Here is a 25,090-nt window from a genome sequence, read left to right on the forward strand (position 1 = left end):
CACTCGGGGATTCGAGTTATTCTTTTTTTGGAGTTATTTATTCCAATTAATTAGTGGTATACAAATAACATTAATAGGTTTTTTTAGATAGGTATGTTAATAGGTGATGGAATTAGCAGCAACATTTTTACATTTTATTACTTTGCCGAATATCTCTGGGTGTCTGAGATATACTTTAGAGAAAAAGTATAATTTTTGAGGGTTAAATTTTTATTTTAAATTTTGAGGGTTCTTGTATAGCTCCTTAAGGCGTACCCATGCTTATTTCTTTGCGTTTTTATGTATTATACTTTATAAAACCAAAAAATAAGTGTCAGATTGCAAATCTTCATATCCTAGAAGTCTTTGAAGTTAATTTTGTGCGTAATATACCTTCCTGGGCCTGAGATTTCTTAGGAAGTTATTAGGTTCCGTGGAATTCTTGCGGCAAATTACATACAGAAGGCCTTGAATTGCCTTCTAATATGGTCTGATATAATCCTTGGGCATCAATTGAATCATTGAATTGAGAGATTGAAAAAAAAACAATTTTGGCGAGTTGTTTTTGTTTTTATTGTCTAATAACAACCATCACCAACACCACCACCCCAACCAAACCAGAGACAAATTTTGCTGCTTTTTATTAATGGTTTTATTTTGTATATAGATATTGTTGACCTTTGATCAGTAATTTTTGTTTCCATTTGTTCGGCTTAAGGTCAGAAAATTAAAAACAGAAAATTTTTCGGTTTTTAGTTTATGTTTTATTTCCGATATTTCGACTATCTTCGAAAGTCATCATCAGGGATTTATTTGCTTTATATATAAACAAATGAAACAAACCACCAATGAAACCAGGTAACGTAATTTGGTGACTATGTGGGTTCGAGTCCATGGCTTTCCTTTTTCACTTGCAAATAATTTCAGATCATTAAGCTTAACTCTAAACGAGAAAATTAATAAGATAATTGGTTCTTTTAAAGCAAATAAATCCCTGATGATGACTATCGAAAATAGTCGAAATATCGGAAATAAAACATAAACTAAAAACCGAAAAATTTTCTGTTTTTAATTTTCTGGCCTTAAGGTTTTATTTTGTATTATTGTAATTTACCGTTTCTTCTAATGATTTCCACTGAGTTGTTATCGTCAGAGCAATATGAACCATATGTACATACATGTTGAGTCTATCAGCACTAGGTTCAGATATTAGATGTTGCATTTATACTAAATAAATTACAAATTTGTATATGCGAAATATTCGTACGACCAATGACTTTGTTTTTTCGACACCAAAAGCACTGTACCCTGCCAGCAATTGGAAGTGAGTTTTATCTAATTTTATAAATGAGGAACTTTTTGGTGTCTAATTTTCTGTAAAAAATGCGACATTTGTCTAATATACAATAACAATTGCATTGTTATCCCATTTGTATCGTATCCAGTCACCATTTAGAAAAGAATACGATAGACAAATAACAACAATAACATATGTATCTAAAAATAAATGTAAGCTATCTCATTTATATCCCAATGAAGGATGGAAATTAGATAGACATATCTATTTTCCATCCTTTATTTGGATACAAATTAGACAGCTTAAATTTATTTTTAGAATTGTTGTAAGTTGAACAAATAAGACATTTGTACACAGATGGTTACATACGCAGGTGGTGCAATGGTAAGCATGCTCGCTTTGCAATCAGAATGTCCGGGGTTCGATTACCAGGTCAGGCGACATCACATTTTTCAAATGACAAAATTAATATAAGCGACAATTCCTGAAACAATTAAAAAAATATAAATAATGAATTAAATTAAATAATAAAAAACCAAAAAGTCAAAAATTACCCAAACAAAGGATTAACAACAACAACAATAAAACAAAACATAAAATAAAAAGGAATTAAATTAAGTTAAAAAGAAAATCAAAATAAAATTTTGTTCTTTTTTATTTATTATTATGTATTTTTATCAAGTTTTTAGCTATATTAATGTTTTATAGTTAAAAAAAAAGATTTGTCATTAAAAAAATGTCGACTGGCCTGGGAATCGAACCCGGGCATTCAGATTGCAAAGCGAGCATGCTTACCATTGCTCCACCGATATTATCGTTTTAATAACTTTCTGAAGTGTCCAATTAGACACTCAAAAAAGTATCTAATGAGTGGAACAGTTCTTCCCGAGAGCTTTATCTTTTTGGATAAGAATGCGACTATCGCATTCGTTTGTGCAATCTAATTGAAGTGACTCATTGGACAATAAACAGATAGCAAATGTTGGCAGGGAACACACACAACAACTACCACTGTCACCACACACCCAACAATTACCACTGCCACCACACACCCAACAACTACCACTACCACAGCTAACAAATCAAACGACTACCGCTGCTCGCTTTGCAATCTGAATGCCCGGGTTCGATTCCCAGGCCAGTCGACATTTTTTTAGTGACAAATCTTTTTTTTAACTATAAAACATTAATATAGCTAAAAACTTGATAAAAATACATAATAATAAATAAAAAAGAACAAAATTTTATTTTGATTTTCTTTTTAACTTAATTTAATTCCTTTTTATTTTATGTTATGTTTTATTGTTGTTGTTGTTAATCCTTTGTTTGGGTTATTTTTGACTTTTTGGTTTTTTATTATTTAATTTAATTCATTATTTATATTTTTTTAATTGTTTCAGGAATTGTCGCTTATATTAATTTTGTCATTTGAAAAATGTGATGTCGCCTGACCTGGTAATCGAACCCCGGACATTCTGATTGCAAAGCGAGCATGCTTACCATTGCACCACCTGCGTATATAACCATCTGTGTACAAATGTCTTATTTGTTCAACTTACAACAATTCTAAAAATAAATGTAAGCTGTCTAATTTGTATCCAAATAAAGGATGGAAAATAGATATGTCTATCTAATTTCCATCCTTCATTGGGATATAAATGAGATAGCTTACATTTATTTTTAGATACATATGTTATTGTTGTTATTTGTCTATCGTATTCTTTTCTAAATGGTGACTGGATACGATACAAATGGGATAACAATGCAATTGTTATTGTATATTAGACGCATTTTTTACAGAAAATTAGACACCAAAAAGTTCCTCATTTATAAAATTAGATAAAACTCACTTCCAATTGCTGGCAGGGTTGTGGTTTGTTGATAAAGTCTCAATGTGATGGTGAAACGATGGTGGGGGTTGTGTCGTGGTTTTTGGATGGTGGGACGATGAGACCATACAGAAGAAATATGCAAAAATTCTTGAAATATTTTATTCTGTGTATATCTTAGATACCCAGAGACATTCGACAAAACAATAAAATGTACAAATTTTGCTGCTAATCAATTGTACGGCAATACACATATTTCCTTGGGGTGTATGTAAACTTTTGTCCCCATCATTTTTTGGTTTTTGTAAAATTTACCGTTATTTGTATTATGGAATAAACTTTTTTTGTATTAAATATTGTTTATTAGTGAAAAGAAATAAAACTGTATACTTGGAATTGCATAAAAGTCATAACCTATCCCAAATCCCGAGATTTATGGGGTGTATGTATACTTTTGTCCCTAACTGTATGTATATGGGTGAAAGTCACAAAAAGTTAATATATGTATGTGAAACCAAGGTTTCCACTATTATAATTGCACTATCTAATCCACTGCCAAAGGCCAAAATGTTGTTGAATATTTTTTCTTAAAACGATTTTTTCGGGTATAATTTTCATAGTATCCTTTTGATTGTGTTGGGAACCCAAGATATTTTAGTTTTTGACGGTCCGGATCATATAAATCATATCAGCTGGCCGGAATGTGTGTGTGGATGTTGTGTGTTTCCGGATCAATCCGGTACGAGAGAACCCGCTGTCGTGGGAATGTATGGGTTGTTTGAAACCAACGACCACCCGCCCCCGAACTGCCAACCACCCTCCTCCGAACCACCGACCACCCTCCTCCGCACGTCCGAACTTCCGAACAACCTCCTCCGAACTTCCGACCACCCTCCTCAATTTATTTTTAACAATCCCTTTAAATGTAAAGTCACTACAATAAAAAAATCCAAATAATGGAAAAATGGGATTGCAATGTCTCCGTGTTGGCTACTTGAATAGCTTTCTTCCTCTTCTTCGCATATAAAAGATATATTTATATATTTTTGTATTTATGTATTTATATATATATACATATTACAAGGATGAATAAGAATTTACATATTTGTATAAAAGCTGATGGTATGTAGTTTGGTCTAGACTTTGTTGTTCATTGTCCATGTGGATCTTCTTAGCTCGTTCGAAGGCTTCGATAATACATGACCTGAAAAATAAAAATATAATTATTATTTAATAGTTGTCTTATTAGGACGAAGGTCATTTATTTGTAAGAGTTTTATTTAATTGAATTAATCGAGCTATCATGACCTAAGGAGTTTGTATTGAAAAAGTGATACCTAGCAAGTCCGCACACATCCAACCAATATGCTACGATCGTTTCGCTGGTGGTCTAATTCAGCTCATCAGGCACATCAGATGTGGTGCTAGTCAAAGGCTGATCTCGAAACTTGTATATATATGCTAAACTTATTGCAAATTTGCACTTATTTTAAATTGGTTGTTATGAAAGTGAGAAACTCATTTAGCTATTTCCGAAAAATTTTGTATATTACTTTTTAAATAATGTTATTATTTACATTTATTAATTTCTTAAAAATCTCAGAAGACATTTGGAGAAAGTTATAAAAATGGCCCTGTGTTATGCGCCTATACCTTACTACGCTATCTGACTGAAATGTAGAGTACATTTTGTTACTGATTGCTGAGTAGGTTTGTACGTCGCCGTCTTCTCTTTGGTAAGTAACATCACAAGGATTCTGAGGGAACAACCTTTTGCCACTAGGAATGCTTCCATAATGCCGCTTTAAATTTTGAGTACAAAAAGTTGAAATCAACTGGACATCAACAAAGTATTGTTATTTAGAATTTAATGGGGCCCCATACACTGTGGGCATGTAGGACAGCATTTGTTTAAGTTAGAATTGATTATTTCATTTAAATTGGCCCTATGAATTGCATAGGTGTATTCGTTGAAATCTCCTCATATCCTCATACCCATTTATTACACCCCTGTAATAGTATGAGAGATTTTAACGAATATTCACTTGACAACTTGAATCAACCATGCAGATGTCAACACAAAACTTAAAAACATAAACAAAATCGATCGACGGTTTGACTTGCAAGCAACACCCGCGCTTTATTGTAAGCCTGTACATACCACTCCATGCAAACAGCCGCAAAATCAGTACTTGGATACCAGAGACCTCCACCAAAGAATCCGTGGTATGACCAGGAGTGCCGTGCTGCTACCGAAGAAAAAAATGCGGCATATAGGGCTACTTTACAATCAGTAGCAACGCGTAGCGCACGAGAGAGGTATCGGGAGAAAAGGAGAGAGGAGAAACGTCTTTTCCGCAGGAAAAAGAGAGAAATGGAAAAGAGGGAGTGTGAACAAATGGAGATGTACAGGAGACAGAACGAAGTTCGAAAATTCTACCAAAGAGTGAAGCATCAAACTGATGGCTTTGGTACAGGAATATCCTCCTGTAGAGATCAACAAGGTAATTTGGTAACTGATACAGATAGTGTGCTCAGGATATGGAAAGAACATTTTTCCAAACTGTTGGTATCCGATAGCAGTGAAGACGGCGAAGATACCACAAATCCAATCCCAGATGATGGTATTGAATGTATACCGCCCAGCCAAGATGAGGTAAGGACAGCAATAAACCGGCTGAAGAATAATAAGGCGGCAGGAGCAGATGGCCTACCAGCCGAGCTGTTCAAAACCGGAGGCGACACGCTGATAAGGTGTATGCATCAGCTAGTTAGCACCATCTGGCAGGAAGAACGCGTACCCGACGATTGGAACGTGAGCATCCTATGTCCAGTCCACAAGAAGGGTGATAAAACTGTGTGCTCCAATTATAGGGGCATAAGTCTGCTCCCTATTGCATATAAGATAGTATCTGGCATATTGTGTGAGAGACTAAAGCCTATGGTCAATGAAATTATTGGACCCTATCAGTGCGGCTTTAGACCTGGCAAATCCACCATTGACCAGATATTTACCTTGAGACAAATCCTGGAAAAGACCCAAGAAATGCAGATCGACACCTTCCATCTTTTCGTCGATTATAAAGCAGCATTCGACAGCCCTATACGTTCAAAGGTGTTCCAAGCCATGTCTGATTTTGGTATTCCTGCAAAGCTCATTCGACTTTGTAGAATGACATTAACTGAGACGATATCCTCAGTTAAAATTGGAAAGAACCTCTCCGAAGAGTTTACTACCAAAAGAGGTTTCAGACAAGGAGACGGCCTGTCGTGTGATCTATTTAACATCCTACTGGAAAAGGTCATACGAGACGCGAAGGTCAAAAGAAATGGAACGATATACACGAACAGCCACATGTTACTGGCTTATGCCGACGACATTGACATCATGGGTCGATCGGTAAAGGAAGTAACTGACACCTTTGCAAAAGTCGAAAGAGAATCTGCTAAAGTTGGTCTGGCAGTAAACGGCGTAAAAACCAAGTTGATGGTATCGACGCGTAATATGTCCATAAACACCGCACCATCTGTGAATGTTGGTACCTATAATTTTGAGGTAGTAAAGGACTTCGTCTACCTCGGCACCGCCATAAACACAACAAATAACATCAGTTGTGAAATACGAAGAAGAATAGTGTTGGCTAACAGATGCTACTTTGGGCTGAGTAAGCAGTTTAGGAATAAAGCCACCTCTCGTCAAACAAAAATAACACTGTACAAAACACTGATACTACCCGTGCTAATGTATGGTTCCGAAGCATGGGTACTTGCTCAAGCAGATAAGGCAGTGCTTTGTGTGTTTGAGAGAAAAATTCTTCGAAAGATCTACGGGCCAATCTGTGTTGACGGCGAATATCGGCGTCGTATGAACATCGAGCTGTATCAACTATACAATGACATCAATATAGTTGAACGAATCGAGATACAACGATTGCGATGGCTAGGCCATGTTATAAGAATGAGTGATGATGAACCCGCTAAAAAGGAGTATAAATACGGGCCGCATGGAGGTTCTCGCAGATCTGGAAGGCCAAAGCTTCGTTGGAGCGAACAAGTGAAACGAGATATCACAAAGCTACATATCCCAGATTGGGAAAATACAGCAGCAAACAGAGAGGATTGGAGATTTTTTCTTAGTTCGGCTTATGGAACAAATGTTCTGTAAAAGGCCAGCTAAGTAAGTAAGTAAAGTACATACCGTTGTACATTAACGAAAAGGTGATATTGTTTACCATCAATAAACACACGGCAATTGAGCCAACCTTTTTACTAATAAAACTATTGTTTTATTTTATTTTATTCTATTTCTTTTTATATTGACGGCCAATCGTACGCATTGGGCGTACGGGCTCCATTGGGGAGTCTTGCTGCACTTGTTTTCCCCCAAGCCCCTATAGTGCGGACTAAACATTTGTTCCTTCGAGCCTGATAAACATTTGATCCAATCGAGCCGGATATTCCTGTTGGCATAATTTTGGAAACCATTACAATCCACAATCCCATTGCTGCTTACTATTATCGGTACGTATAGTGCATAGTGAGCATCAAAATAAATAAAAATTCAAGTGTTCGTTTGTTTGTTTGGTCGTTTTACAACGTCATCGATTCCCTTTCTTGTCGATCGGTCAAAGTCCAAATCGTGGACAGACGTACGTACGAACATGCATACGGGAATAAGAAAATCAAAACGAAAAACGCGTTGTTTTTTCTTCTTCTAAATTGTCATTTACTTTTCTCTTGTTGTTGCAAAAAGTGTAGAAAGTATTCCTAATCTACATTGATTTCGTTTGGTTATCATTAGCAGTGTAAATATACAATATATTGATTCATAAATACATCAATTGCATATTTACACTGCACGGCCTATTCGTGGTCCCTTCTGTGCTGGTACACACACGTTTGTATTAAAACATACTCCAGCATCGTCGTTCTGTCCGGTCGATCAGCCAGTCAGTTGCATGCGAATGTATATACACACGCATGTACGCATAAATATTGCATTTTGGTAATTCCTCTTTCTGTCGTATCCTTTTTTATTGCACGGTCTCCCGCCGGTGTATTATTACATAGTACCCGGTCAGTAAATTAGTACTGTGACACATATTATTATATTTTATAGTAAATATAATAAATCGGTGTCAGGGACATTTTGGAATTGCGTAAACCCTACAATCGGTCAATTGGACCTTTCCTTGTGTAGGGAGTTATTTAAACTTAATTATTGCGATTTGTATAATTTTGGAATTTCAATATAGTTTGAAATTTTTGTTGCATTTTTGGACACAAATACGCTACGTTCGGTAGTTATTTGTATGCATTTGATATTGCACGCACCATACAGTCGCTCAATTGGATTTGTACAAACTTTTACTCGAATTTCGTGATTTTTTTCGGAATTTTGATATTGTTCGAATTTCCTGTTGAATTTTTGGACACAATTACCTACATTCGGTGGTTATTTTGGTCATTTTGCACACATTTTTTGCGAATTTTATAATGTTTTGGAATTCTGATATTGTTCGAATTTCTAGTTATATTTTTGGGCACAAATACACTACAATCGGGGTAGTTAGTTTGTGTCATTTTGGTCGATAGTAGATATTTGTTATTAGCTTTGACTGCATATTAACATCGCCTAATGCTGTTTTGGTGATAATTTTGTAAATTATATGGTAGTTTACAAATTCTACATAGATTTTGGAATTAAAATATTGGTTTTAAATTCTAAGCCAATTTCGTTGCTCGCAACCAAAAATACAATTGACAATTGCCTATATCAATTGCATTTTTGGTTGCTTTTAATTTGCAAAATTTAGAGAGATTTTTTGGAATTTTGAATATTGTTTTAAATTTAAGATTGCAATTTTTAATTAGCATGCTACAATTGGTAGCTTAAGAATTTCTCTTTTTGTTGAAAATAATATATTTTAGTGTACATTTTATCGACTTAAATATAGTTTTAAATTTTCTTTCTGAAAGTTTCGCTACAATAGGTAGCTTGAGCATTTCTGGTTTTGTGAAAAATAATATATTTTATTTTCATTCCTCTTTGTGGCTTTATATTTTTTGTACTGTTGTTTCATTAGCCATTTTGTTGGTTTGATTTGTCCTCGTTTTGACTAATATGGCTTTCACTCCTCCGCATTTATTAATTCGTGCTTCCAAGTCGATCGTGACATTCACTGAACACTTCAGTACATTAAACGAAGATGAACTTGACTTTTATGTTCTCGAAGTTTGGAGTGGGGAAATTGTGGAAGAACTTTCAGGAAACTTTTAGTAAATACCTCTTTTCTGTAGAAAATCTTAATTCCATATATGAAGAGTCGCATAAGAAATATATAAGTTGTTCTTCAATAATAAATTGTTTCTTGTCAAAGTTTAGTAGTTCATCTAAATTGTCCCTGAACTCATTGAAAAATAGTTCGGTAGATTCCTTAACGGAACATCCAGGCGATATTTTTTCGGAAAACAGTCCTGTGATGTAGATGTTAAAAACGTGAGTGTGTCGGTCCATATTTCTCGCGATGTGGGTACACAGGCATCTAGCTCTGCCATATTAGGTATTGCGAATCCTAGAATAGGTACAAACTTCGTTGATGATCTCCCAAAATTTGATAGCATTCATAATCTTGCGTTACCTCCTTTGCAAATTGAAGTTTTCGATGGAAACATTCTTAATTGGCCCACTTTTAGAGACTTTAGTGCGGTTTATATAAATAACTCCCAGGTGACAGACATTGAACGCTTGTTTCATCTGGTGAGTAAAACTAGTGGTGAGGCTCGAGAAATCGTCTCGAAGTTTCCTCTAACTCATAGGAGTTTCGACCTTGCGTGGAATGCATTGGAAAGAGTTAGATGCATTCTTGACAGATAGAATTTGTACTCTTCTGTGTTTGAATGAGATGAGAAGTGTTGGCACTTGTTATAAATCGAATAGTGAAGTGTCTCCTAAATATTGTACTTCCTCTCCTCACACTTCTCCCAGTCCCAAACACTTTTCTACACGTCTTCGATCGTCTTCTAATTCTTGTTGCGTTCTTTGTACACAGAAACAACATACATTAAATGCTTGCCAGCGGTTCGTAAATTGTACATCGTTGGAAAGATTTAAATTGGTCAAAAAAACATCGTTTGTGTGTAAATTGCCTTCGGAAGGGGCACGAAGTCAAAAATTGTGCTAGTCGTTGTTGTCGAAAGTGCAATCAGAGACATCATACTCTATTGCACAGATATCGCTCTATTGTGAGCATTACGAGTCAAATTGTGACTCCCAGAAGTTCGAAGTTGTCTGCTTCAGCTTCCACCTTTCGACCTAGGATATTAGATAGTAATAATTCTTCGTCTACATCTAGCGCTCCATCGACATCGGTCGATAATTTAGTTCGAAAATCCTTTCACGTCAGTCAGTCAGGAAAAGCTATATTGGGAACAGCGCTGGTGAATATCGTTCATCAGGGTGCTTCTTTTCCTGCTAGGGCGTTGATCGACCCCGCTTCCGAGTCGTCTTTCATTTCGGAATGGCTTCAGAAGGATCTGGGACTCCAGGTTCAATCCAATAAATCGACAATATCTGGAGTTAGTAGTACTGTCGCAGCTACATGTCGTAAAAGTTGTTCGTTGAAACTTCGTAGTTGTGCTGACAGGTCGTCTACTTTTGAGACTTCGGCGTTGGTAGTACCCTTTCGGTCACTTCGGACCTTAAGTCGGATTTGTCGAATATAGTTTTGGCAGATCCTCAATTCGGTGAATCGCGCCACGTAGATATTTTAATAGGGGCTGATTTGTACCCGAAGGTAATTAAAGGTCACACTTTTCGACTTTCGGCTGGTTCACTGCTCGCTCAAAATACATCATTTGGATGAATTATTACAGGCCATGTCACGTAAATTGTTGTTCTCGTAGATCGTACGGAAAGTAGTGGTAAATCGGCCCCAAACAAACATAATGCACGTTAGCTCACGTTGCACTATCGTTCGCGGGGTCCCTAATGGCCCAATCGTTTAGTTTGTAAGCATATCATCCCTAATGGCCATATTTACCGCGGGGTCCCTAATGGTCCCATCGTTTAGCATGTAAGAATGTTTTTGAAAAAAATGATATGCTAAAAAAATCAAAATTGTTTGAAAAAATGTAAAAGGTTATTGGCGTGAGCAGTCGAATCTGTTAAAACATTTGGATGTTTCAAGGGATGCGGCAAATGTTTAAGTTAGAATTGATTATTTCATTTAAATTGGCCCTATGAATTGCATAGTTGTATTCGTTGAAATCTCCTCATACCCATTTATTACACCCCTGTAATACTATGAGAGATTTCAACGAATATTCACTTGACAACCGCCCTCTTGAAGCATCCATGCAGATGTCAACACAAAACTTAAAAACATAAACGAGATCGATCGACGGCTTGTCTTGCAAGCAACACCCGCGCTTTATTGTAAGCCTGTACATATCGTTGTACATTAAAGAAAGGTAATATTGTTTACGATCAATAAACACACGGCAATTGAGCCAACCTTTTTACTAATAAAACTATTGTTTTATTTTATTCTATTTCTTTTTATATTGACGGCCAATCGTACGCATTGGGCGTACGGGCTCCATTGGGGAGTCTTGCTGCACTTGTTTTCCCCCAAGCCCCTATAGTGCGGACTAAACAGCATTTGTAATAGTATTAGTAAATTTTGAAGTTTTTGTCAATGTATGTGGGAGTATTTTTAGCAGAATTGATATCAAAATAGTTTTGATTTTGTAAATGAAACCCTTTTATTCCGATGAATATTGTTTATTTTCCAAGAAATCAAAAACAGTTTTTGAAAATAACAAATATTATTTGTGACGATATTAAAATTTTGTGAAAACTTCAACTTCAATCACGCACGTACACAAGGGTTTCATCGGCAGCAGCAGTTTGGCAGTAAATGTATGGGCCGCATAAATTTCAATCTGATAAAAAGTTGTGTCCGTTAGTTGTACATTAGGGTTATGGCTTTATTCAAAGGTTGGAAGTCATTATAAACCGACATATAACTGCAAATAAGCTTTGGAGCCACACGATATAACCAAAATGGCATATATGTAACATTGTTTCATATATCATATCATACCATATCATATAAATTAAAAGCGGAATAAAGGTTATTTTAGTCAATAATGGACAAAATGTCATTCATTCGTACAACAGGAAATAATTAAAATAAATATTTTATTTTAGAATAAACGTTATTTTAGTAATTAAGAAGCAAGAGTTCATTGAGTCAAAAAGTCATAATCCTATTGTACATCCCTTCGAAAGCTAAATGTGTATACTAGGGCGGCCCATTTTCCATTTGATCCAAAAACCTTATAAAACCGATTTTGAAAAGTTTTATAGACTTATAGCAAAATAGGGGAAATATATCTTTCTATATATATCTATTATATATTTGAGTTTGGTGATAAGTGACAGACTGACTGACTGACTGACTCATCATCAACGCCCAGCTAAAACGGCTAAAACTAGGAGCTTGAAATTTTACCAGTAGGTCACTTTTGGTGCAAATGTGCGAGATAAGGCCGGGGTTTGCAAAATTCGTCCTGTAACCACAAAAAATAACAATAAAAAATCCTTATTATTCACTCTTATTACTTATGTACTTAGTTGGCAACACATTTGTCAAATTAAATGCTATAATTTCTTAATACCGTAAAATATCACAAACAATTTCAAATTTTGTAGTTTACTTCTAGGCGCATTTATTTTATCGTAAACCAATATATATTGGAAAGGCAATGAAGGTTGTTATTTTCCATTGCAACAGATGTCGCAGTTGGTGATAATGGTATAAACTTCATTCTGATTTACGAATGATTTACGTCTCTTTAATAATTTTGTTTTCACATAACAGGTGTCGCACAAAAGATTTTCTTTCTTTAAAATCCAGTTAGACAAAAAATGATTACAAACGATGAATTTGTAAAAATTTTGATTTTCAATTTCAAAATAAAACAAAAATTCTTTCAATAATGTTTGATTTGTTGAACATATGAGATGCTGTTGAAGACAAAATTAGGGTATTAAATTCAGAAATCGGTCAGAAATAACAAAAATAATTTCTATTAAAAAAATAGTTTTAATGTTGAGATATTCTTTATAATTGTGTCACTTCCGCTAACGAAGTAGCGGGCACATTTACATATATGTATAAAATAATTTTAAATTACTGATTTGAACTAAAAACATGTTTAATTCTTTAATATCTAAATTTGCGTATTTTAATTATTAAGGGTTTTTGACGATTTTTTAAAATAGATTTGGCGATTTTTATTTTATTATTTTTGACGATTTTTCATAAAAATCATCTGGCAGCCTTGGTGGTTATGCTGCTTATCAGCAAACCATTTTAGTATATTTTCATATTTTTAGAGATATCACGCCTTGAAAAGTCAAATTCTGTAAAAACTATCTACAAAGAAATACTCATAACTACTTCAATATTGTACTGATTTGAAAATTTTTTTTTAGTTTTATGTTGTTTTATCAGCTATTTAATCAAGAATAGAAGAACAACTTGCGCAGTGGGCATGGATGCAATTTTCGCGATTTAATATTTTAAAACAAATTTTTTTTTAAAAAAAAAATAAATAAGTAAAATAAAAAATTACATTTATAAACATGTGTTTCGTTGTTTTATTTAGGGATTTATTTCTAAGTCTCTTAAAAACTGCTTAATTTTTCGATTTTGAAAATGGATTAGCGATTATAATTTTCTTGTAATAAAACACTTGCTAACTAAGCATCAACCAATACTGTTGCCCTTGGTAAGCGGTGGTTCCTGTTCAACAAATTCAATGAAGAACCATTATTGTTCTTGTTTCACAATTCTAACACATTGAATTTTCTATCCTTTTCATTATTCCTTATGGATGAATCTTGAGGAGAATATTTCCACTACTGAAATATTTTCGAGGCTCACGGCACTTCATTCTAGTGAAAATCCCCAGATTTGGCGTTTTCATTTTGGTCCTGTTCGAACTGGATTCCAGGTTATGATTTCATGAAGTTCCTTCTTATTTTCATCTTCATTCATTTTCATCGATAAAGTAAGTTTGTGCTTTGTATATTCAATATTCAAGTGAAACAACAGTGCATACAAGAAGTGATATTCAAGTCCAAAATTCAAGCTCGTTTTGCAGCCGGAAATGGATTTTTCAGTTTTATTTCGCACACAGTGTTCCACATTCGATTTCCAGATTTCTCCAAAAAATTCAATTCATTCCGTGCAATTTTGTTTTGCAATGAAATTTGAAAATTTAATTACTCAATCGATTTCGAATAAATTTGTTCATATTAATCGGTTTAAAATTATTCTTTTCTACTGAAGCAAAAGTTTTCTTATATTCCATTTCTATATTTCTTTTTATTTGATTGGAATTCAAATATGTATTCAATTTATTTTCCGACACGCGACAGTGTGCTTCTACGTTGCATTGTTTCCTTCCACTTTATTGCGAGAACATTTCGTATTACTTTTCTACACCTTTTCTATTAATTTGTAGGTGTGCTTATTTCTATCCATAATCGTTATTACAACAGTAGTTGTTGTTGTTAAAGACCCAACCAGCATTGCATTGCTATTTATCAGCAGGTTGCTGTTGAGTAGTTTCTTCGTTCAGCCATTAAGCAGCAGTGATGCCAGATTTGCCGGCATTTTGACGATTTTTGGACGTTAGCTTTTAAAAAAGCGTCTCGCGGTGATCGCTCTATCTCTAAAACGACTAGACGGATCATCATATATCTATTGGCTTATTAAGTACCTAATAATCTTGTCTTTATACGACGGAATTTAAAAATATTAATTTTTAAAAAATGGTGGACTTCCAAGTCGAACTTTGTTAAAAAAATTTTGTAGTTTTTTTGCAAAAAAAAAAAACGTTCGAAATTTAAAAAAATGGCTTCTTTAAAGAAAAGATTTTTATGTACTTAATAAAATAGTATAATTGTTCCACAAAGATCCAAGAACCGGCTAGTGAGGGTTGGGGCGGTGTTGCACTCAATAAGCCCCGAAAAATATATGATGATCGGTACAGTCCTTCTCTAGCTATAGTGAACACCGCTTAAAAAACTGTGTTTCGTAGTTGGTCATTTGTCATAAAACTGTTTTGTTTAATGAATTGGTAGTTGTTTTCTTTACTCGTCATTTTATTTTTAAACTTATGTAGTAATAATTCTAACTGAAATGCAAGTTATAGTAATTGCCGATTTTAAATACTATTTTGCCGATTTTGGTTCCCGAAAATTGACGATTTTCGACCGAACTTATCTGGCATCACTGCCAACCAGGGTCGACCACTACTGTGTTTTCACTCAACAGTGATCAATATTTTCTCACTGCTATTCTCTTAGTTCATACGTCACCCTACAGCAAGCCCGTTTATATAGTCGGTCTCCAACGTGTTTGTGACATATATACGTAAACACATATAAACATATGCATATATAAATATATAGTGGTGAGGTGTCGATATACTTCATTCCTGCAAACTTATAACCTTTGTTCCTTTAAAAGTGGTTAAAGAGAAAAAACTGTCAAAATTGCTCTCTCATGAATAGTTTTACCAGAAAAGTAAAGGAACGAATAATGGTAGCAATGCCAAAAAGAAACATAAAAATGCATTAATTAATTTCTGGTTGGGAATCGAGCATAATGATCAATTTTTTTAATTCTTCTGTTTTTGTTCATTTTTTTTCTTCATTGTCAAATAATCGTCAAACAAATGTCGAAAAATCAGTTCTACCATGTTTTACCTGAGGAAATATGCCTGGATAGGGCATCGAATGTCCATCTAGCCTATGTCTTTCAGGAAACTCTAAATATATTCAGATTTTGGAAAAAAATTATATTATATATGCACTACAACGAAAGCTGCTAAAGGCGAACCCTCCCCATTGTTTGGTGGGGGCCAAAGTAATTACCCTTTAGCAGCTTTCGTAGTGGGTATATAAAATAATTTTTTCCAAAATCTAAATATATATTTAGAATTTCCTGAAGTACATAGGCTAGATGGACGTTCGATGCCCTATCCAGAAAAAAGTATACCGTCGACATACCCCTCCCCATTGTTTGGTGGGGGGGGGGGGCCGAAAGTAATTACCCTTTATCATCTTTCGTAGTGGGAATATAAAATAATTTTTTCCACAGTCTGAATATATTTAGATTTTCCTGAAGTACTAGGCTAGATGGACATTCGATGCCCTAACCAGAAAAAAATATCCCTTCGACGAATTCCTCCGCATTGTTTGGTGGGCCCCCAAAGTAATTACACTTTAGCCTTTCGTAGTGGGTACATAAAATAATTTTTTTTCGAAAATCTGAATACATTTGGACGAACCCCTCCCCATTATTTGGTGGTGGGCATCAAAGCAATTACTCTTTAGCAGTTTTCGTAATGGGTACATAAAATAATTTTTTTTTGTGAAGTTTTATTTTGAGTTTTTTCGACCTTTCAATTGAATTAATTTATCAATTGACATATAATTTTTTTTTCAAAATCTGATTAATTATTTAAACGTTTAAACAAACCTCATTAATATAATTAAATTGTATACTAAATAAATATTTACAGTTTCCCTTAATTCAGTTAAACATTCTTCACATATTATACCGAATTTAATAGTTTCATTCTTAAATTAAATTTTGTCATTAAATTCCAATTACAATTTAGCCTCAGCAGTGCTCTGTTAAGTCCTTAACAGAGATCTGTTAATTTTTTAACAGTACACTGTTGTTCGTTCACGTCTTTGCTAAAATTAAATTTTCCAATTTGAAATCCAACTTATCTTTACACACATTTGTAACTTATATATTCCATATTAACAGCCAGTTTTTGTAAAAAATATTTTTCAAACGCACCGTTCGTACTCAAACGAATCCGTTTAAAATTTGGTTTTTATAAAAAATTGAAAAGCATTAGTTTGATTACGAAAAGCTTTGTATATCAGTGTTTCCATTATTTGATTTTTTAGACTTTTTTGAATTGTTCTCTTTGAAAAATATGTTCCTTGTGGCAATCCCAAAAAATATTCGATATACAGACAAATTTTGAAAAAAATTTCAAAAAATGTCAAAATACATTATGGAAAAATTATATTTGGCCCGTATGGTGGATTTTTACATATATGATTATCTAAAAATTTCTCCAGATCAATTTCCCATCATATGTATGTGTTTTCAGCGAAATTCTGTAACAAACAACAAAATTTCAGCTCAAAACGTTGGGTCTCTTTCTATCGTTTGTATTTTTTTGTCCTGAAAACCAAATATATGAGGGAAATCAAAAGTTTCTTTTGGATTTAACACACATTCAAATAGAATTGGATACAAAAACCAAAATGTGTTTTTGTGTGTGACAAAACCGAACGAATCGGGAAATTTGAGTTACAAAAACTGGCTGTAAATTCATTACACTTCAAACATAATTCTGTAATTCGTCAAATATCATTACCATTACCTTTTTTGAAATTCACATAAATATTTAAAACATTATATTATTATTAAAGCATTATATTTGAAGTTGAAATAGATTTGAAACTCAAATTGTCTTAACATTTGAAATTCAATTAATATTTGAAATATATTTGAAATTCAAATAATATTTAAGATATTATATTTGAAATTTAAATTAATATTCAACTTTAAAAATAAATTTAAGTTTCAAATTAATATTTAAATATTAGATTAGATATTTAATTTAAAACTTTACATTTAAAATTAAAATTAATATCCAATTTAAAAACTATATTTCAATTTCAAATTAATATTAAAAACATCACATGTAAAATTCAAATTAATATTTAAATCTTTACCTTTGAAATTTATTTCTATGTACACTGCCGCTCACTTGAATAGAGCCCCCTACCAAATTTTTTTCAACTTCCATTTTTTCCGATTTATACTATATATGATGTGATGAAGTTTTATTATATTTTATCAAGTCATTGGAGTAAATTTAGTCATTTATTTGTGTTCAGATCCAATTTATGTAAGAATTATACAACAAACGCCAAATAAAGTCAAAAATTCAAGTAAAACATTTGGGTCATTTGAATAGGACTTCCCTTAAAAACTTGGGTACACAGAAATATTGTATTAGAATTGTGAAGCATATTCACTCTATATTGAAAACGAAGTACTTTCAGTAATATTCAGTAAAAGTATATCCCTCCTGGGTAAGGATACACTCGTATATCGTGCATTGGTAAGGATTCTTTTTATAATCAAGTGTAATGCCTAACACGGCTTGCCTTCTTCTTTCAGCAAGTTTATTTTGGAAGCGTACCGTCTCCTAGAGACGTATATTTTACGCATAAATCAATCCCATATACTTTAGATAATACTTACCTCTATATAATATGGTTGCCCCTCCAGGATATCCGCATTTTTTTTTTAAATTTTTAGTTTTGACGACTCCAAGTGTTCAAAAGTTTATAAAATCATGAAGAAATTTCCACTCCGGATATCCGAAAATGCTTCTCACTACTGGAAATATCTGCTTAGAACTCCTTCGTAAGTTGTCGTGCTCATTTAGGGTGAAAACAAATCACGCCGAAGTCGCTCATAATTATTATGGACTCTCTTCATCATGTAACCAATTGCGTAACTATATAACTATTCTTTTCGAGTTCGTTGGATGGAAAATCACTTTCCTAATTGTTTCTTTAGCAATGAAGGTGATTTTATGATTTTGGAACGCATTACTAATTATGAGCGACTTCGGCGTCAATTTATTTCAACCTATATGCGCACAACAACTTACAAAGGAGTTCTAAAACAGATATTTCCAGTAGTGAGAAGCATTTTCGGATGTCCAGGGTGGAAATTTTATCATGATTTTATAAACTTTTGAACACATCCAGTCGCCAAAACTTAAACTTTTCAGAAGAAATGTGGATATCCTGGAGGGGCAGCCATATTATACAGAGGTAAATATAATCTAAAATTATTGCATAAGTCTGGAGTATTCCCCCATTGGCTTAACTTCAATATTACCTTTGAGAGTAATGTTTACAAAACGCACTGACAGCCTGCAAAATTTACTGATCGCTACCAATATTATGATTTCATCCCGGCAAAGGGAATTGTCAATTGGCTTTTCATTTTTTGAAAGTCTCATTGCTTTAATGATGAAGATTCATTGCATTAATGAAAAAGTTTCATTGTGTTAATGATGAAGTATCATTATATTAATGACGAAGTTTCATTGCATTAATGATAATGTTTAATTTCATTAATGGAAAAGTTTCATTGTATTAACGATGAAGTATCATTGCATTAATGAAAATGTTTCATTGCATTAATGGAAAAGTTTCATTGTATTAATAATGAAGTTTCATAGCATTGATGAAAATGTTTCATTATATTAATGATGAAGTTTCATTGTATTAATGATGAAGTTTCATTGCATTGATGAAAAAGTTTCATTGTTAGATTAGATTTAGATTTATTGAGACTTTTTGTTTTCAATAATAAGGTATATAAAACAATTATTGATTAGAATACTTAAAACTATATTGTATTATTTTAATGTCATAACTAAAAGATTTTGAAGCTTGCTTACACATTTAAATGATGATCATTAACAAGTTTATGAACAATAACTTCTTTAGGTGTACAGTGCTTGCTCCCGGCACTTAGAGAAACATATAGAGTTGTATCTATGTGTGAATAAAAAAACTTAAAAACTACTTATTTTACTTAAACTAAGGATAAACAAAAATGAACTAAATAATAAAATTAAAAAAAAAAATAAAAAGAAATTATCCTCAATGCGTACCGGGAGTAGAACATATATAGAAATCGTGACTAGAACTACCGATTTGTTCTTGTAAAATACCAATGAAAGATTGTTCGTGTTTGTCCAGCCAAATTCATTTTCGCTTTCTAAAATATTTTGGATTAAACAGTTCTCATGATATGAAAGTCTTTCAACAAAACGTTTTATTAAATTTAGGGAATACTGTGACAAAGGTGTAATTTTGCTTTCTCTATAAATATATTCATTAGAGTATCGCTTATTCAATGCGTTAAAATTTCGTCCTAAACATTTGCGGAGAACTTGTCGTTCAAAAATCTCCAAATTTTTCATAGTGGTTGGTGATATGCAAAACCAAATTGTAAATGCATACAAAAGTACGGGACGTAAACTCACTTTATATAGATAAAGTTTAGTTTTTGTAGACAAAAAATTATTATTGAAAAGAATTGCAAAGGCACCTTTTACACGATTAGCTCTTTCGATGTTATATACAGCAAGTTTATTAAACTTCAGTAGCTTGTTAAAATTAACACCAAGGTATTATAAAATTTTCTTTAAATTAAATTTTATTAGCATCCAAAGATAAGTCTAGTTTCTTACTGTCTGGTACCACAATGTTGGCGACATTTCCTGAGTATTCCAGCCATGCAAAACTTCTCTACAAAGTGGTGTCTTAAGACACGCCGTTCGGACTCGGCGATAAACAGTAGGTCCCATATCATTGAGCTAATATGAATCGGGGTGCACTCATTGATATGAGAGAAGTCTCCCATATCCCTTCAGGGATGTTTGTGGAACAATTATTGCGAATAAAAATTACTAACTTGATTTAGATGCGTCGATACATGCTGAAGTGCTACTGATGGAGATTCATCATGGGCATAGGGTAGTGAGTCGTCAGCATAAAGTATTCCCTTGGATCCATTTATTTCATGAGGAAAATCATAAATAGAAATATTGTATAAGTTGGCAGCCAAAATAGAGCCTTGTGGCAGGCACACCGCATGACATAGACCCTTCAGATGATACTACATTTCATTGTATTAATGCACAATTTCATTAATTTTGAAATTTTGCCTGTAAAGGCGATGATCATTTTTAATGATTTTTTTTTATTAATTTTCTCCTTTAGGGTTAAGCTTGATGATCGAAAATTTTTTGCAAGTGAAAAAGGAAAGCCAAGGACTCGAACCCACACTGTCACCAAATTACGTGACCTGGTTTCGCTATTAGTTGAGTAGCTCTTCAGACGTATCGACTGTCGGATGGCTTCTCCGTCCTAGAACTTTTGGTTTTTCAAATGCAAATGTGTTTTTATACATTAACCGATATTTGGCGGTTGAAATTTATTTCTTCATGACAAACGCTTTTTTTGCGCTGCCGTTGAAGTTATGTGTTTTGGCTTTGAACGCTAACACGCCTTGACAACATTTTTTCATATGTTTTCAAGGACGCGGGTTCAAATTCCAGCCGGACACGGGTTCAAATTTTTCCTGTAAAGGCGAAGATCATTTTTAATGATTTTTTATTAATTTTCTCGTTTAGAGTTAAGCTTGATGATCGAAATTTTTTTGCAAGTGAAAAAGGAAATCCAAGGTCTCGAATCTATTAATTTTATTTTTTTAATTTTAATTTAATTCTACTTTCATGAAACTTTTTTCATTTATTCAATGAATCTCTACGTAGGTTCAAAATCAGTGACAAATTTTATTCATGGAACGTACGATTTCGTTCATGTTATGAAGCTTTTTCTTTCAGTGTATGTATTTTACAATTGAAGACTTAGACAAGCAAATTCGCTTGTTAGTGGTTAAACGGCTTTGAAAAAGGCAAAGTTAAAAGAAATCTTACACATTTTTCGTAGATTTGACCGAGTTGCACGAAAATCTATTATATAAATTACCTAATATTGGGGTCTCAACGAAAGTTGTAAAATTTATAGAAAAAATATATGAAAAAAAACTACATTTTCGGTATGGACAGGAAAGGAGCTTTCAGAAGACTTTGAAACAACCACGGGTGTGAAGCAAGACTGCCTACTATCTCCTCTTTTATTTGCTTTATACCTCAATGATTTACATGAATTTATTGGTGGAGGTACATTTATAGATGAACATCCGACTTTTCATGTATGCCGACGATATCGTCATATTAGCAGACGAAATAGATGTGTTACAACGGATGATACATGTCGAGGTTTGGAGCTTATCGGATGTCAGTATCGATAACCTCGACAATTTCTATTTATTGGCGCCATAAAAGCTGTCATATAATCTCTGTCAAAACTAATAACATCATCAAGTCAAATCAATCTGTAAATCCTTTGAAAGCAGAAGCAGCATCTCTGCAGCGAAACCAATAAATTAGTAAATAAAACCAAAATTCAGACGGCCAGCGTCTTTAATTGAATTTTAGTGTTTCATTCAACCAATAGCAACTCGTAAGTATCGCCTGAATACTTGTTGTGTTGTCTATATTCATTGAAGTGTTGTTGTTGTTGTTCGTCTTTGAACAACAATTAATTTAGGTTCTAAAACTACTCTGTAGATTTAGAACCCCTACAAGTCCATACGCCTGTATCGGAACTTGTACATGGTCCTTCGAGCCTTTAAAAACGATCCGGCCGATTTGCCAAAAAAAAATATATACATATATAATTTGCATAAAAATTGTATGAAAAAAATCTAAAATTTTCTGCCCATATTCATTGTTTGAATGTGGCGGCCCTTTGCATTATTGTTGTACACAATACACTACCAAGAAATACCGAGTGGAGATTGGAATAAAAAGAGAGAATTAGAGATTTGGCGTGTATTTATCAAATAAAACACATACACTAACATCATTTTTTCAAATAAAACAATTATAATTTTTACTCATCACTTTTTCACATCATTTTGTTTCATTTGTTTTGTTTTCATTTGTCATTTACAACATATAAACGAATATTGCCACCTATTTATTGTTCTGCTTCATGGATTTGTCAATAGTCAATTGTTGCCATATCGACTATCGATCATTTAGTGTGGATACAAACCTTGGGGCGTTAGAGTAACGTAACGTTAGGGTGCAGACCGTAACGTATAAAACGTAGCATAAATTATTGAATTCGAAACAATAATTAAATCGATAATAATTTCAATAAAAAATAAATAATAATTTAATAAAATACAATAAATAAATTAATAAATATCATAAAATTTACAAATAATTAAAAAATATAATATAATTTTTTTATAAAAATTTATAATTAAAATTTTTATTGAGAATACGAAAATTATACTGCAAACACAAAACAATTTTCGAAATAATTACATTATATTTATTTACAAATAAATAAAGTGATAGTTATAGTTTGATAGTATAATATAAATAATAAAAAAATTATAAAATAATAAGAAATAAATTTTAAAAAGATAAATAATTTACATAAAAATAATAACATAAAAAACGCATAAATTTATAATATCAATATGGATTCAATAACTTGTGCTAAATTTGAATACGAAACCGACAGCCTTATGCAAACGTGCAGAAAACTAGGAAATACTCCAGAGAAAGATATTTCGGATTCTTTAATAGAAACTAAAATAGAATCGATTGATGAAGATTGGCACAATGTACGCAGTGCATTTGAATGTGTCTTTTTTACTGCAACAGAAGATGAGAATGAGAAAAAATATAAATTGAAAGCAAAACAAATGTTTGAGTGCGTCAGAGACATTTATCAAACGACAAAGGCCAATTTATTAGAAATTTTAAAGAATAGAAAAGATAAAAATCGAAGAGATACCGCTAGAGGCGATGTTACAAATCCGTCACTATTTCACAGCTCAGCTGCTTTTGATATGTCGGAAATTTGTATAAAAGTGCCACCTTGTGACACTCAAGACTTCTACGGAAGTTATGAAGAATGGCCAACATTTAGAGATATGTTTACGGCCATATATGGTAATCATCCCAGACTCACTTCTGCCCAAAAACTATATTATTTGAAAAATAAAACCAAGGGCGAAGCTGGAAGAATTGCAGATCGTTACCCTTTATGTGATCAACATTTTTCATTAGCGTGGGAAGCATTATCATTGCGATACGAAAATCTAAGAGTATTAGTAAATAATCAATTGAAAATTTTATTCAATCTTTCGCCAGCAAAGGTTGAATCTAGTGAAGGTATTAAAAGAATACAATCAACAGTTGGCACACAATGTAAAAGTGGATCAATGGGATCCGATATTAATATATTTGTGTTCAACCAAGCTTCCAGTCGAAACATTGACCCTTTGGGAGCAGTCTCTCGAATCACATTCAGAGCTACCCAAATGGTCTCAAATGGAAGAGTTTCTAAGAAACAGACATTGAGTTCTAGAGCGAATCGATAGTCTTAGAAGTGAAGAAGCATCAAACACTTTTGAATTGGACTTTACAGCGCATCGAAATGCGCAATCGACACTATCTAATGGATGTGTCATGTGTGGTAAAAACCACATACTAAAGAACTGTGTGAGATTTAATAATATGGCAGTGAATGAAAGAATTGAATTTTCGCAAGAGAATTGTTTGTGTAATAATTGTCTTAAAAGTGGACATGTAACACAAGAACGTTTCAGTATGCATAGATGCTTATATTGCAAGAAGAAGCATCATACAAAGTTGCATATTGGGAATGGGTCACAATTTCCAACACGTAGTTCTGAAAGTCCTCGATCGGAGGTAAATAGACACAAAATATCACATGTCACGACAGATGACATGCCTAGTACTTCCCATACTCCACTACAAACTTTTAATGTAGAAACGCATTTATCTATGAGTGAAGATGACGTTTTGTTGCCAACGGCAATTGTAAAAATCAAACATGCCGGAAAAATTTTCTCGGCAAGGGCATTAATATATACAGGATCTAAACGATCATTTATAACAAAGAAAATTGTGACGAGAATAGATATTGAAACAAAAGGAACCGAAGATGTTACTATAAGTGCACTTAGTGGGTCAGTGGTTGCACATAGTAATGAAATGTGTAACATAACTTTGTGTGGAGGAAATTCCGATATAAAAGCAAATGTCATGGTTATTCAAAATTTGACTAGTTCAATCCCAACTAAGTCGGATCATATTTCAGATTTTAGAGAAATTAATGACTTGAATCTTGCCGATCCTGGATTCTTGCAGACGGACCAGGTTGATA

General features: G+C 33.2%; 1 protein-coding gene across 1 annotated transcript in view; it reads right to left on the reverse strand.

Moving 5' to 3' along the window:
• Positions 1-4,148: 4,148 nt before the first annotated feature.
• Positions 4,149-25,090, reverse strand: part of LOC141403934 (protein ABHD18) — a 244,693-nt gene continuing 223,751 nt past the window's right edge. Inside the window, exon 7 of the mRNA XM_073987043.1 lies at positions 4,149-4,309. Within this exon, the coding sequence (XP_073843144.1) occupies positions 4,183-4,309 (127 nt within the window). The 3' untranslated portion in view covers positions 4,149-4,182. The remainder of the gene's footprint in view (positions 4,310-25,090) is intronic.

The sequence above is a fragment of the Musca autumnalis genome, unplaced genomic scaffold (genome assembly GCF_047663935.1).
Source record: "Musca autumnalis isolate F117 unplaced genomic scaffold, ASM4766393v1 scaffold_4, whole genome shotgun sequence".
Taxonomy (NCBI): domain Eukaryota; kingdom Metazoa; phylum Arthropoda; class Insecta; order Diptera; family Muscidae; genus Musca; species Musca autumnalis.